This window comes from Panthera tigris, chromosome A1, assembly GCF_018350195.1.
Source record: "Panthera tigris isolate Pti1 chromosome A1, P.tigris_Pti1_mat1.1, whole genome shotgun sequence".
Lineage (NCBI taxonomy): Eukaryota > Metazoa > Chordata > Mammalia > Carnivora > Felidae > Panthera > Panthera tigris.
In genome coordinates, this window is record NC_056660.1 from 81,785,406 (window position 1) to 81,801,365 (window position 15,960).

A 15,960-nucleotide genomic window follows, 5' to 3' on the forward strand; every position below is an offset into this window, starting at 1 on the left:
TGGTGTAGCCCCGCGGCCACTTCTGCACGGCCTCCGGGAACCTTGGATCCAGGTGCCGTGTGTGCCACTGGGGTAGGTGACTATGCACACGTGCACAGTTGTGTGCATGTGCGTACACATGCTGTTGTCCATGCACATCTGCATGCGAGCTTGTGTTCTAGTGTGTAGACACGGTTGTCTTACGTGTGCATGTGTGTGCACACGTGTGTGTGTGTGTGTGTGTGTGTGGCTGTGTGTGCACGCACATGTGCCCAGAGCTGGGTGTGGAGTGTGATCTGAGGCTGCCAGAGGGGACTGAGCTCACAGACAGGAAGCTCACCACGTGTACCAGACCAGGACTCAGTATGGTCCAGGCTGAGGCCACCACAGACGCCGCTGGGTTAGAGCAGGAGAAGGAAAAGGAAAACTATCTAACAGGCCTAATTCCAGGTCCACGAGCTTTACTTCGCATTCGGAGTGGGCTGAAGGGCCCCTTCCCAGAATCCCTGAATGTGGCTCTGAGAACGACCAAACCCCACCTGGGGACAATGCAGCTCATCTGCCTCCCAGTGGGCTCTTCTCGTGTCGGCCTCTCCTGAACGACAGCCCCAACCAGTCAGGGGTCACCTAATCTGCCCCACCCGCACTGCTACTCTCTGTGGGACATTACGGCAGTTACATGTGCAGGATAATCTAGCTGCAAAATATTACAGCTGGAGCTTCCAACACGCACATGCACACGGCCCTCTGCAATCTGGTGTGGGGGGGTATGGAAGGTTATTACACGTAGGATCTTCTCAAGAATTCGGCAGTTTGGAGATTGCAAACGAAATTCCATTTTGAAATTATCTACAGAATCTGTTGTTAAAGTAATTCTGCCACAGAGCTGCCCAAACTGCAGAAAGTGCTTCCCCTTGGTGCTGTGAACGGTAGCACATGGGCCACGGGGAACACTGCACGTGGACCACAGAGGCCCAGAGCACCCATCATCTCTGCAGAAAGCTCCAGGTGTCACTGTCACCGGGACCCAGAGCCACCTGCAACCATGTAAGACAACACCCCAGACCATGTGTTGCCTCACCTTGCATTTTCTCTAGCTTGCTCATGTACAAGTTGAAGAGGGAGTAGATACGCTCTGTCTCTCGGTCCCCATCGATGTCCAGCTGGATGTTTGCTGGGAGGCCACTGGCCGAACACAGCAAAACAAGAACAGAAAGAACGATGTGAACTGTAACATTTCTGTTTTTAAAGACGCTGAAGATGACGGAGTGACCCTACCCCGAGCTCCTCCCTGATGGGGCTGCAGAATAGTTCAGGAGCACTGAGAAGTGACCACGCACAGCCCAGAGGACCAGAGGCCTAAGAGCTGCTGTGACAGCAAGCCAACAAGCTTGTTTTGCCATGGAAAGAAATGATCTGGAATAAAAAGCCGCCCCCTCCCCCCCCGCCCCCACCGCCCTGATGTTGCACTTGGGCCACATGCCCTGAAGGGTCGGTCTGCTGCCCCAGGAGGGGCCAGGCCAGGTCCCTGCTCCTCCCTGAGCCTGCCTGCGGTGGCCCCAGCTCCTGCCCCGGGCGTGGCAGTTTCCCATTCCCCAGACACAGTGCTCAGCCTCTCCTGGGGGGGACCTGGCAGGGATTTTCCCGGGACTCAGCTTCTTCATCTGTGAACCGGATCCTCCCATTCCCACCTCCATGAGTTTTGGGGGTATTCCTCATACCCACAACCACAACAGACGAGTCACATGGGGCACCCAGGCCTTCTTCCAGAGCTGGCAGAGGGGAGCCTCTCAGGACCCTCAGGAGGCCTGGGAGATAAGGGCTGATCTGGTTTCCAAAGCAGGGGGGTGTGCAGATGACAGGTGCACAAACCAAAGCGGGTGTGAGCAGGTGGTGGGAAACGCCCAGTCTCTTCTTAGCGGAAGCCCGACAGCACCCTGCCCCTGGGAGTTTCCCCTCAGCATGGAACCCCTTCCTTCACTGCCACCCACCCCCAAGGATCACTAGGACCCCGGGCAGAGACAGGAGGAGAGTCAACAGTCGACAGAGCCCTCGTGAGGATGCAGTGTCCTGCATGGACTCCTCAACAATTGCAAGAACAGCCTAGGAGATTCAGCTACATGTGTGCAGCTAGGCGGCAGCTGGATCTGCCCCCCAATGCAGCCCCTTGGCCAAACTTCCCTGTACAGTGCACAAGCTGGACAACTGTGCTTGGCCACACTGGGTGGCTGTGAGACAGGGGACTCTGTGGGACTCTGTGAAAATATAGCCATTTTTTCCCTTTGCTCCTTTTCCAGCTTCTATTCTTGCTAGGGCCTGTGCGTCTGCCCCACTCTACACCTGCCTTGTAACACGCATAGCATACGTCCTCCTTGTGAGGGACTGGGAAGTAATGCTGTCTTTGGAGTCTTCCAGCACAACAGGTGACAGCTAAGGAGAGACCCACTGGGGTTGTTGTAAATGTTCTCTAAGACCACTGACTCCAAACACCTTGATGCCAAGACCCTGGCTTGAGGGAATAAGTGACTTATGACACCTGGACCCTGTCCTTGCACTGACCAGTTCCTGGACCCTGAGGGGACATGTGCACCAGACCACAATCGTCAATAAAAATGCCAGGCCCCAAGCGAAGAGGAGACTCCTGCTCTTTTCCTCAATCTCCTGGGCGCTCTGTCCGTCTTTCTCTCTGGTCAACAAACTGCGTTTTCACTTCCTGCTGGCTCACGTTTGATTTCCATCCTGCATGAAGCCCAGGGCCTTCGCGGCTGGCCCGTGGGACCCGGGCTGCCGGCATCAGCGAGAGGGTCCCAGGGGCCGGAGAGGCACAGACCTACCCGGTGCAGGGGGAACAGCCAGGAGCTGTGTCCGACGAGGCCCTGCAGCAGAGCCAGTGGCCGTTCAGGTAGGCGGAGGGGTGGTAGACGGTGAGGCGCTTCTTGTTGCGCTGGCTCACTTTGGTGAGGATGTCGATCCAGGCCTTGGCCTCCACACAGTTGTTGGCCTGGATGTACAGAGCTCGCTCCGGCTGGATGACCTGGAACATCTGAGGAGGCAGTGAACTGGTTCAGAGAAGCCACATGGCAAGACATCCTGCCCAAGCCACAAGGGTCATTATTATTGACGCAGACCAGCCCAGGGGCCATGGAGGGAGGGAGGGTAGAGCCCACCCAGAGGCCTGGACAAGCCCAGGGGCCATGGTGGGCACAAAGGGCTTTCTGTTGCCCTTGAACATGATGGAGTCACAAGCCACAGCCTTCCCCCTGGGTGATTCAGGAGGCTGGGTCACTGCTGGTCAGCCCGGCCAAGACACTTCTTTTCCTGGTGTCTCAGGGGGCTCCCTCCAAGAAGCAAAGAAGTAGAACTGCTTATCCCCTAGGGGACCTCCTGAAGTTGACTGTGACCATTACATAAACGGGGCTCTCTCTATGCTGAGAGCAGAGAGCCTGATGTGGGGCTCAACCTTATAAACTGTGAGATCATGACCTGAGCCGAAGTTGGATGCTCAACTGGCTGGGCCACCAGGTGCCCCAGGTCTCCTGACCTTTAAGCTGTGGCAGGCTTCTGCTCAAGGTGTGTCTGAGCTTACCCTGCCCGCCTTCCTGTCCTCACCCCCACACCAGCCTTAGGACCTCCGCATGTGCTATTGTGTTTGCCCCACCCCACCTGACCACCCGGGGGCTCTTCTTCCAGGTAGGCGTTGCTTCCTCTGTGAGTGTTCTTAGAGCCTCCACTACCTTTCTTATTATTCATTCGACAAACATCCCTGCATACCAGGCACTGTCCTATATTCTGGGGACACAGTGTGCCCCAAACAGAGTTTCTATCTGCATGAACTTCCAGCCAGCAAGGATAAAAAATAACACAAAGTTCAGGGGCTGTGTGTATGTGTTGGGGCGGGGGGGGGGGGTTGGAGGAAGGGTCAGGAGTCAAACTTCTAAATAAACATCCCGGCTGAGGTCAGAAAGGTGACTAAGAAACAATAAAGCTGAAGGAGGAAGCAGATGAGGAGTTCCAGGCAGAAGGACCAGTAAGTGCAGAGGTCCTGGGGCAGGTGCAGAGGTCCTGGGGCAGCGGGGAAAGGAAGTGCAGAGATCCTAGGGCAGTGGGGACAGGAAGTGCAGAGATCCTAGGGCAGTGGGGACAGGAAGTACAGAGATCCTAAGGGCAGTGGGGACAGGAGGTGCAGAGGTCCTGAGCCCAGGGAGGGTCGGGTGTTCCCAGCAGGAGCAGGCCAGGGTGTACACAGAAGATGGGGGTGGGTGGGTGAGGTGGGCAGTCCAGGGCCCTGGAGGGCTCTCAGGCTGACTTGTCAGAGGGCCCCAGGGGAGGCCTGGAGTCAGGATGTCAAAGGTGATGGTGGGCTTTTCCAAGGGGAGACAGTGTGTATGGAGAGGAGGAACAGGAGTTGATGGTTCTGGGGAGGAGAAGTTGTGTGTCTGAGCTCCTGAGTGAATAGCTTACTTACAAAGACCTGGGCCCCCTGACCCTGCCCCACAAGGTCCTGTTCCTACTGCCCCAGGACCTCTACATGCACACATGCACTGTTGCACAGGCCTCAGACTGCATGAACCTGTGTATGGCTGCAATCCCCAGTGGAGGGTCAGCCTCTAGACAGGAGTTTTGTCTTAATTGTCCTCACAAACTGGCCCCTCTGATGGGGCCCAGCGTGCCACAGGACTGTCTCCCAAATGGACATTAGCCTGGTAATTAGTGAGCACTGTCAGCAGGGGAACTAGCTGATGAATAAGTGATGCTAAAATTAGGTGATTTTCTAAAGCTAAACTGCAGGCCTGATGGAATGAAAAGGCAGGCAGCTGTTTCTCGGACACCGTCCACACTTGCCCGCTGCCATAACATCTGGGAATGCCACCGGCTGAGGGCACAATGCTCCCAGCCTGCCATCCTGGAGACAGCAGAGTCTCAGGCCCGGGAACAGCTGGAGGTGAGGGAGGCGCAGACACCCAATGCTACAGGATGCCAGTGTCCCAGTTCCTGGAGCAGGTGCATGGTGTGAACACCCCTCAAGCCCAGGAAAACACCCCACCTGCCACGGGGCCGTCTGCTTGCCAAAAAAACTGCCTCAAATAGTCCTGAGGGAGGGACGAGGAATCCAGCTGGGGACTGTACAGGCTGAACGGGAGCTTCTGTCTGTGTCTGCTGTCTGTCCAGCGGGGTGGCCGCCTCCTCTGTCTACCCAGCTAGCACCGCCCACTGGACCATGGGGTCAATCTCAGACCTAGGCGGAGATGCAAGTTCATCATGACTCCTCCTCTGCGACCCTGGGCCAGGACAAGCTCTGAAACAGACCTGCTGTGTCCCCCACAAACACAGTGTGGCCTTAGGCACCTACTGACTACTGACCAATGAGCAAGAGACAGACAGACAGACACAGAAGGAGACAGAAGACAAGTCAGATCCCCTGTCAGCTCCCAGGAGGCAGAAGCGGATTCGGGGGCCAGTCCTCTAAACCCTCAGTTGGGTGTCTGCAGCAGGGCCTGTGGGGTGAGACAGTGTGCAGGGGCCATCTTCCTGGGGCCAGTGGTTGCTGTGGATGGCTCCTGGTATCTGAAGAAGGTTCTTACCACATCCAACTCTTCTGAGGCCCCAGCCCAATCTGCGGTTGGCAGGAGGCAGCGCTCAGGAGGCACAGTGAAGCAAATGACCAGAGGTGCAGGGGAGGGAGGGGCTGGCCTGCTCCAGATGGACAGAGTTCAGGCTCTCAGGACAGGCGGTTGGGCCTGAGCTCCTGCTCCCACACGAGGGGCGCAAGCACCCACAAGCCCTTCCGAAGCATCCATGAGCCTGTCTGCTCACTTGCAGATTGGGCCAGAGTCAAACCCCAGACCTGGTGTCCAAACAGCCCTGGTGGCCTTGGAGAGCACAGACTCCAGGGTCCAGAAGGTGCTCCCGATAAGCGCACAGAGCACCAGCTAAGCCAGCTGTTTCCCCAGACAACCACTGCTTCCGGAGCACAGGAAGTCGTCTGAATTTCTGTTTATTTGTTTGTTTGTTTGTTTTGGTGGGGAGGGGCAAAGAGAGAGGGAGAGAGAGAGAATCCCAAGGAGGCTCCACACGGTCAGTGCAGAACTCGACACAGGGCTTACTCACGAATCATGAGATCATGACCTGAGCCGAAATCAAGACTCAGGCGCATAACCAATTGAGCTACCCAGGTGCCCCATCACCTGTCTGAATTTTAAAGGGAATAAACTTTAAAATAGTCAAGGCCCTGAGAATACCTCTATGCTTAAGGGACCATGTCTTCCTGTGCAAAAGGTTCCAAATTAGCACCCTTGGTTAGGACCATTGTGGGGTCCTGCTCCACTGGACCTTCCCTGAACACATTACGAGGGGAATGAATCAGTGCTGAGGAGGCCTCGGGGTTGCCCTTTATACACTATCAGCTGAGCATCGAGCCAGGGCTGGGGTATGAGCACTGTCTGCAGGCCTGGGCACAGAGGCCACGAGGGGCCATTCCCACACCCACGGAGGGCAGGCCCATGTCAGTGTCACAGGGAGACTGGCCAATGTGCCCTTTCTGTCCACTCCAGCTGCAGCCACAAGTGCAGACAGGCAAAGAGCTGCAGAGAAATGCCCGAACCAGGGCCACTGGCGGAGGCTGGCTGTGGAACAGCAGAGAACACGCACACTCTCTCCCAGGGGAAGCTGACTGCCCAACCCTCACAGCCCCACATCACAGGCTGGGGTTTCTTGAAGGCTGGAAGGCCATGGAATGAGTGGTGTTATTATTTACTCCCCACCATGCTCTACAAAAGACTGCAGATGACTTACATTAATACGCCTAATAAAACAGAAAAATGTAAAAAGTATTTAGAAAATTAGGAACAGAGGGGCACCTGGGGGGCTCAGTCGGTTGAGTGGCTGACTTGACTTTGGCTCAGGTCATTATTCAGGGTCATGGGATCAAGCCCTGTGCTGAGCTCTGTGCTGAGTGAGGAGCCTGCTTGGGATTCTATCTCCCTCTGAACCCTCCACTGTGCACCAGCTCTCTCTCACTCTCTCAAAAAAGAAAGAAAATTAGGAACAAAGAAACAGAAATGGGAACAGACCAGGGCAAAAACAGGACATACATATGCAGATTTCTGGGTGGAAACATCAGGCTCCATGCTGAGGGCCCTGGGGGTTAAGGGCGGCCATTGTACCCCAGGCACCTTACCACCCAGGCTCAGTAGGGATATCATTGTCCAGGCAAAGCCACCAGGGTGAGCAAAGCCACAGGGAACTTTCCTACACACAGAGTCCTCCCCAAGAACAAGGCCTCCAGGTGCACAGTGTGACCTCATGGTCTCCTGTGACAAGACCTGACCCAGTGGCCACAGTGAGATACGTGGAGCAGGGCACTTCCTCCGCCACGAGTTCCAAGGTGCGCAACAACAAGAAAACTGAGACGTTCATTGCCCTTGCCTGATGCAGCCACAGCAAGTCCAGGGAAACAATATAAATTGTGTTCGCAAATCAAGTGAGAGGTCTTACAAAGATTCTCCTGGGAGTACACAGGAGGTAGCCCTGACCACGGCCTTGCTCCAAAGGTGAACTCCATAATGACTAAAAATACCCAGAGCCCACTGAGGCACGCCTGAAACAGTCACCAACAGCCCCTTGAAACCCGACCCGACCTACCCCGGCCCGATCAAAGCGTGTGCTGGTCAGCGGAATGAAGACACCGTTAGAAGCACTGCGAATTCGCATAGCCACATTGGGCAGGGAAGAACCTCATTCTGAACGAAATGTGGCCCTGCTGTCCTAGAGCCCTAAACGTAACCCGAAACCCTAACCATAAACCCTAACCCAACACTAACCCCTAATCTTTACCAAACCTTAAACCCTAAACCTAACTCTGCCCCACACCCCAACCCTAACCCTAACCCGTAACCCTAACCCCAATCCTAACCCCTAACCACAACCCTAAACCCTAACCCCAGCCCTAACCCCAACACTGACCCTAAACCCTAACCCTAACCCTAACCCTAAACCTTAACCCTCCATGGAGGACAGAGCCCTCCGTGGCAGGAAGCCAGGAAATAGTAGCGAAGGAATGAGGGAGGCAGGGAGCCACTGTGGATGGGCAAGAGCCTGAGGGGGTACTGATGTGGATACAGCTTGGTGTGTCTCCCACAGTCACTGCGAGTGAGCCTCCTAACAAGATGCACCCAGGGGACGTGCTCACCTCTGTGGGATTCCTGACAAAACGTGTCACCTGAACCTACCACGGTGGACCCCCCAACACTCCCAAATTGAGGGACGCCCATAAAAAACTGCCCGTGTGCTTCAAAAACACCAAGTCTGCAAACCACAGAGAAAGGCTGAGGAATGTTCCAGATGAAGGACATGACAGAATGAATGCATCACTGGGTGCTGGTTTCAGGACACACAATGGGTGTAAAGATCACTACAGCACAGCTGATGGCGAGGGGTAACAATGCCACCCCAGCGCTGGCGTCCTTTGGTGGCTGTTCAGGTCATACAAGGAAGTTCTTGTTTTTAGGGAATGAACCAAAATATCTATGTGGTTCAGAAACACATACACACGTGGAGAGAAATGAAGAGATAGAAACAATGGAGTACGCTCAGCAAATGGGAAAATGAAACAACCAGCAGTTCTGGGATGGGGACGTGGGAGCCATGAGAGACACGGGATGGGGACGTGGGATGGAAATGCGGGAGCCCTGGGATGGGGATGTGGGATGGAAACGCGGGAGCCCTGGGATGGGGACGTGGGATGGGGACGCGGGAGCCCTGGGATGGGGACGCGGGAGCCACAGGATATGGACGTGGGAGCCCCGGGATGGGGGACGTGGAAGCCCCGGGATGGGGATGTGGAAGTCCTGCTCTATTGTTGCTGCTTTCCTGTGAGTTCAAAACCAGATCAAAATTAACACTTCCACAGAAACCCCACAGGGTCCCAGAGCCGGTCCGTGGCCCCGGAGCTGCAGGGAAGCACTTTCTGGCAGGTTCTGCCTTCCCCAGGCAGCCTAGCTGCTGGGCTCTACAGCAGGTACAAGTGGGGGCCCACCATGGAGACACAACACTCACGTTCTTCATCTTGAAGGACTCCTCCTCCAGTCTCTCCACTGCCAGAATGTTCTCGATGGGAATGCTGCACAGAGGCTGGTCTCCTGTAGCAAAAAGGGGCTCTCTTAAGGGGGCGGGCGAGAGGTGGCACGGGTACGCAGCACGCAGACCACGGGCTTAAGGAGTTTGGAGTCGGGATGCTGTAGAACACCCCAACCTCACACCGTGTGCCAAGCAGGACCCGGTGCTGCCTCCCAGGAAGCCTAAACCCTCTAGCCACACACTGTCAGGAGCCACGTCAGATCTGGGGGGACACAGCCGACACGGGACCCTGATTCCTACACCTGGCGCCCACCTGCCCAGGCCACCCTGGTGATTATGCTCCGGTGGTAAGAGACGGCTTGCTCTGTGGGACACTTACTCTTTGTCCTTCATTTCACTCCGGAAAAGCAGGTGGTTAACCCCATCAGGGCCACAAACAAGGCTCTGGTCTCTCAGAAAAAAGTATGTGAAATCAAATAAAAAGCTGATTTTTCCCGTTACCTTTGCTTTTCTGGTAGGCAAACTCATGGTTGGTCAGGCGGAACCATCTTTTCTTAAAATTCTTCATTCCAAAGCGTTTCCGTCCCTGTGCCCTCTTAATCATGAACCTGTGTGAGCAGGACATCTTTTCGGAGGATGCTGGGGCTCGGGGCACATACCCTGCCTTCCCCACCCCACAGCCTGAGGTCATGTCTGCAACATCAAAATAAGCTGCCCCTTTTGTGTCTGTGACACAAGATGCAGCCTGCAGACTTTCAACGCTGTTCTACTTCCAAGTGATAGGATTAAAAATCAAAAGGCAAACATCTCTACTTTGGAAACGTTTAGTCCCTGTGCTGGTGTTAACTTTAAATTACAAGTTGGCAAGGACACCAGGTTCATCAGTCCCTAAGCAAGCAGCTGCCTGTCCTCATTTCCCACACTGGAAGCGTCAACTGCAGATGCCATGAGGAGAAAGGGGCCATGGCAGGTGCACCCCAGGAGGGAAAGAGGGACTGGAACCCCTCCTCCCGGGCAGGCAGCAGATGCTTCAGGAGTAGGGGGGGGTCTGATGGAGGGCTGCACCAAGCTGGGTGGTTCAGCCTCCTTCCCTTCCCTTCTGCTGACGGCGTTTCTCCGCTCAATACGGTCTGCGGAGCACAGGTGTGCAGAAAGGGAAGTGAACAGCACCACGTCTCAGACATGCCCTGCGTGCAGTCTTGGTGGATCTGAGACATGCACAAAGGCCACGTTTCTCCGGTCTGGCCGCCTCTGACCTGGGAGGCCACCAGCCATGTGGCAGAGGTGCCCGGGATGCCACAGCAGACACGGGACTTACCCTTCCTTGAGCAGAATGGGCTGCTCGATGCTCTTGGGGTCTCTTCTCCCAGAAGATGAGATCAAATCTAAGAACTGGTGTGGGATAGAATGCAGATGCTTAAAGGCAAAATGGCTTGAAAACACTCCTTCTTGCACAGAAAGTTCGCCAGGACGCGGTCTCTCTGACAGCACAGCAGAGGGGAAGCCGCCCCTGGGTTCCTGGGTCAGAGTCCTGCACAAGTCTCCACTGCGGCCGGAAAGCTTTGGTCCCGACCCCCCAGGGTGGGTCTCCCCAAACCCCAGCTGCTGCCTCACCTGACGGTTGCCAGGCTCAGTGACACCCAGAGGCCTCCCTGCGTGTGAACAGGTGACCCGAGGACACAGCTCTGCTGGAGCGTGAGGCAGCACAGGGCCCCTCCCGCCTTAGCCTGACTGTTCCACGACCCACCTGGATCCCCTCCAGCAATTACCACGTGCCCCCAGCTCCTGCCCCTTTCTCCCTTCTGGGTCCTGGCTTTTACGGTTTCTGAGAGCTAAACATGTGTGACTGTTTCCAAACACCACAGAAAAAGTAAAGCTTCTCAGAAGAGATTCTCCCCACATGCCATGTCCCTAACTCCGGGCCTGGGTCCCTGGGCTCTGTGACCCTGAGGCGTTTGTGGGGGTGACCAGGAGCAGACAGCCAGGAAGGGCAAGGTGAGGGGTTCACAGAACAGACGGGGCACCCCACCACTTGGTGGGGGGGGTACTCAGGTATGAGACGCTGGGTCCCGAAGAGGAGTGGTCAGGAAGGAGCTGGGAGGGTGGCCACCGCCACTATGAATGCTCTGAACTCTTTAAAATGGTTAACGGTCAATTCCATGTTACGTGAACTTTAGCCCAATCTTTTTAAAGCCAACTATTTCTCAGGAAAGATGCACAACACAGGGGTAGTAAGTCCACGTTAACCGACATCCATACTTACGTTTTTTACTGCATCAGCATATTTTTGCTCATTGAAGAATTCATAAAACGCAGCCATGTAGGATTCCTTAAAACTGGCCTAAAATGGAACAAGTCACTTAGCAAAGGCCCACAGGTCTCTCGGCTCATGGCCCAAAACTGAGAAATCTAGAGGCACGGGTCATGACCAGCTTCTGTTGTGGGGACTTGGCGAAGGGGAGGGAGCAGGTCTCCTGGTGGTGGACCGTGAGGGCACAATGCTGCCCAGCGCTCAGCCTGGGCATGGCCCATGGCAGCCACACAAGCCACCAAAGCTGTGTTTGGGAAACTCAACTATGGAGGGTAGGGGGTCCCTCAGTGAGTTCTTTGCTACAAACGACCCAACACCCCTGCTCATGTGGACACTAACACCTAGGTTCCAGGTCTAAGGAGCCTACACTGGCACCCAGGTGAGGCTGCTGCCAGAGCCCCTTCTGTGACTGGGGTAGGGGCGGGGTCTCCCAGAGCCCTATCTGTGATGGGGAGCAGGGGCGGGGGCTCCCAGAACCCCTTCTGTGATAGGGGGCAGGGGCGGGGGCTCCCAGTGTGGGGAAGTTGGGGCACCCCTCACGAATGCATGTAGGGACTTCAAAAGAACCACTCCTGATACTCTGCCCCAATGAGCACCCTTTACACACGTAGGTCACTTTACTGTTTCTGGGCATGCAATGAGGTTTGTGCAGACCTCAGACCCAGCAGGAGCTTCTTTATCCAAGTTTCCAGCTAACACAAACTGGCGTGGACGGGCAGAGAAGAGCAATCGTGCCCATCGGCTGGCTGTTGGCCACCACACAGCTCTTATTTTACTCAGTTCATAGAAAGCCAAGCGTTTCCCCAGAGGTGGCTGCTTGTCTGCCAGGGACTGGACCCCACAAAGAACAGAACGAGGGGGGCTAGGCTGGGGGCTTCTGCACATCCCCACTTGAACCCTTTCCAGACAGAAGGGGCGGCCTCACTCCACCCGATCAGCCGTCCCTGCAGATCCACCCATGGTCTTCAGCCCCAGGGAACACGCCCAGCTGTCCCCACATCACTATCACCAAACATAATGTCCTCGGACCTGCCCATCAGGACCCTTGTCCCTGGGGCAGACCCTCAGGGCCAGGAGGGCCAGCACAGGACTGCTGGCTGCCCATGGGCCACAAGCCTGCCTCTGGCACGCATCCTCAGATGCTCAAGACCAAGGCTGCTGCATGGGGCTGGGCCCCGTGGTCTCTGAATCCTGACACAGGCATGGATGTGATAGCCACCCCTTCAGGTGATGGTAACGCAGCATACGCTCCTGTGATACCCCCCAGCTGCGTGTCGGTCTGACATGATTTCAAATCTACTTATTTATGGCAAAAATGAAATTGTGGCTGGGAGCATGGCCTTCCCAGTCACTGGTAAGCAGCCCGGCCTCACTGACATTTGTCAGCAGAAACACAGGAGAAGCTCTGGCCTGGGGACAGTGAGTCTGGGAGGGCCTCAGCAGCTCCCCTAGGCTGTGTTCCCTAGCAACAGTTGCTCTAGCAACAGGGACTTTTACTTTTGTCTGGGGCCTATGTCATTGCTGACCTTTCTCTGGGGAAGACATGAAGACACGGAATTTGGACTTTATTCCTTCCCCCTCCTCTTGCCTGGAGCCCAGTGGCATTACTCCATCACTGGTTCAGGGTATGTTATTTCTTTACTGCTTATTAACAGACGCTATCCGCCATGCTACTGGGCTTATGAAATATCACTGTGAATTACAATTCCCACTGTGAACCTGCGTTAAGTACAAGATTCACAGAACTGAACTCAGTCTCTGAGGATAATTTGCCCCAAACAAAACAGTCTCAAAAAGCAAAGTTTCACAGCTCAGCAGGGCAGAGAAGCACTTGCAAGCTGCTGGAATGTTCTATGAGCATGCTGGGTGGGCATTTGGGTGGGCTTTATTATTCCTTCTCTTATAATTGTGTTGAACACACTCTCTTTTGTGTTAAAAAGATGAGACGGTTAAAATAAATGACTTACAGATTTTGATTTGGACAAGCTGCCAAGCGTTTGAATGGTCTTCGAGATAAGCGTCAGCGTTCTCGATGTCTGCGGGTCCTGCCAGGCGGGAAGGGGCAATGTGAGTTTCATTTGTTTTACAGAAATGCTTGACTGAACCCAGAATCACACAGCCACAAATGGATGACGCCACCTGAAAGCCCCCCAGCACCAGCGTGCTGCCAGGAAGTAACAGGAAGCAGACAAACACTGGATTTGGGAAAAGTCCCCCTAGGTCCCTCGTCAGCGTGTGTTGGGACCTGCTCCTGATGCAGGCTCCCAGGCCATCGTGGACCGGACCTCAGCACGTCCACGCGGCACCAGCTGGGGGTCCCCGCAGTGCAGGGTGAGGACAGTGGCTGCGAACAAGCACCCAGCCGGATACGCACGAGGGGATATCCCTGTGTGGTTCTGAGTCCCTTCAGGTGGCCTCACCCAGGGTGTCCCCTCAGGGTCTGGAGGTTTAATCTAAAACCAATAGATGGAAAGGGCCGCTTGAATCCCCGCCGCCCTGCACTTCCTGCCAAGCGCAGTCACCACTGGGCGCTCTCCGCTGGCGCATCACTAGTGTGAGCGCTCAGAGCCTGTGGCCCTGAGGAGCTCAATGTTTGCTGATTGAGTGAATATGTGCCTGAATGTATCCAAGATCACAAATGCTCCATTTTTCTCAAGGTGGGAGTGAAATCCTGGTCACAGCATCCAACTGTGTCTATACGCACAGCTTAGAAAGGCCACCAACCCTTCATGTGCATAGAGGGGTTCAGGGCGCGTGGTTGTACAATGCGCTGCCCCTTCCCTCTTCCTCAGCACACCTGCTGGCTCAGGAGGGCGGGTGTACTGGTTTACGGGGCTGGCACTCACTTACCGTGTGGTGAGGCGTGAGCTGGAAGAGGTTGGGGGACAGGATAGCAGGAGCGAAAAACCTCAGGAAAATGAAGCTGCTCACAGCTGTGTACCGCACATCCAGGTCATCTGTGGCCAGGATACAGACAGCCAGCTCAACAAGCCTTCTGGGGGTGACAGCGGCGAGCCCAGGGGTCTGTCCAGCAACCCTGCCCCTCCTGAGGGTCTGTCCCTGCCCATTGCTGCTCTCGCCTGACCATTACTAAAAGCTCGGGACCTTTTGGTGGCCGGGTTGTAACACACTGGAGCTGGTTCACCAGCTGGCCAAAGAGTGAGGCTTGGGTGCCTGGTACCCCCCTGCCAGGCAGAGTGAGGCCTGGGTGACCGGTAACCACCCCCCCCCCAGGTTAGAGTGAGGCTTGGGGGCCTGGTACCCCCCCACCCAGGGCAGAGTGAGGCTTGGGTGCCTGGTAACCCCCCCCACCTCCACCCCCGCCCAGGCAGAGTGAGGCTTGGGTGACCGGTAACCACCCCCCAGGGCAGAGTGAGGCTTGGAGGCCTGGTACCCCCCCCCACCCAGGGCAGAGTGAGGCTTGGGGGCCTGGTACCCACCCCTCCCCTCCCAGGCAGCAGTGCTCTGACATGTTTGGAAAGCAGGAGGTCCTGTCCACAGAGTGGGTACAAGGCCCAGGCTCCAGTGCTGAAGAAGCTACCCCGGTGGGTAGGTGGGACGGGGTTTCTGTCAGGTCCATGGGGACTGCTCTGGGGGCTCAGGGGTCCCCTGAGGCAGCAGGATGCACCTGGGCTGACTCATGGACTCCTTGGGGAAGGATGGCACAGAGCCATGGGTGCGGACAGGTCAGGGCATCAGGCCCCACACTGCCCCCTCAGCCTTCCAAGCCCTGGCCTAAGCCTGCATCCTGATGCTGAGTTAGGAACCCGATGCTTCCCACCAGGGCAGGACACCGCTGTTTTGCCCGTGGGCAGGTCTGCACAGGGTGGCTCCGGTGCCTCCCTGAGGAATTGGCAGAGTTTGAAAAGAGGCTCAATCCCTGGGATCTGTCTTGCCCCAATTCCAGAAAGGGCTTCTCCGGTCTTTCTTGAAAATGCAGCAAGCCTGACCTGCATGACACTGGGCACTGAGCAGGGCCTCGACCTGCCACAGTCAGAACTGCTGACAGCCAGGAGAGTGGCTTCTCTGACCAGACAGGCCCAGACTCAGAGAAATTCATGCTCCATCCCAAATAAACCACTGGGACAAAACCTGGCCAGCTGCCCTTCCTCTCTGGGATCGGGGCTCCCCGGGGGCAGCTGCAATTGGGCTCTGGCGCTGACTCAGCGGCTACAGCTTACAACCACCTTTACGTGAACTCTGAACGTCACTTCTTGGCCTTGTGCCATCCAGGAGAGGTAAGAGGAGCCGCCCAGTGAGGGGCTGTGGGTATGCCCGCACAGAGGACTCACCCTGGAAGCGCTTGGCAGCCGCCTCCCGAAGAGAGAAGAAAATGTCACACATGACGGTCGGGCAGCTCACTCCCGATTTGGTGATAATGTTGAAGATGCGGTCAACGTACTGCCGAAGATTCTCCTGCAACAGGATGTGGGTGGGACACCCTGCCAGTGCCTGTGCAGGTCCCGGGCCGGCCACGAGGAGCACTATGGCCACACCCGGGAGGGAGTCAGAGGCCAGGGACTGGCACAGAGCTTCCCACCGGCATTTGCAGAAGGGCCTCTCTATGCAGCCACAGTAGCCCCGTGGGGAGATAC

At 55.9% G+C, this 15,960-nt stretch overlaps 1 protein-coding gene across 2 annotated transcripts in view; it reads right to left on the reverse strand.

The window, feature by feature from the left end:
• The window catches only part of RASA3 (RAS p21 protein activator 3), a 119,425-nt gene that overhangs the window by 6,036 nt on the left and 97,429 nt on the right, over nt 1–15,960 (reverse strand). For both annotated transcript variants that reach the window (XM_042980792.1, XM_042980799.1), the window contains 9 exons: nt 15,658–15,781; nt 14,216–14,322; nt 13,333–13,410; nt 11,318–11,395; nt 10,373–10,446; nt 9,556–9,662; nt 9,034–9,116; nt 2,814–3,022; nt 1,061–1,164 (listed from right to left, as the gene is read on the reverse strand). In XM_042980792.1, coding sequence (XP_042836726.1) covers nt 1,061–1,164; nt 2,814–3,022; nt 9,034–9,116; nt 9,556–9,662; nt 10,373–10,446; nt 11,318–11,395; nt 13,333–13,410; nt 14,216–14,322; nt 15,658–15,781 — 964 coding nt within the window. The remainder of the gene's footprint in view (nt 1–1,060; nt 1,165–2,813; nt 3,023–9,033; nt 9,117–9,555; nt 9,663–10,372; nt 10,447–11,317; nt 11,396–13,332; nt 13,411–14,215; nt 14,323–15,657; nt 15,782–15,960) is intronic.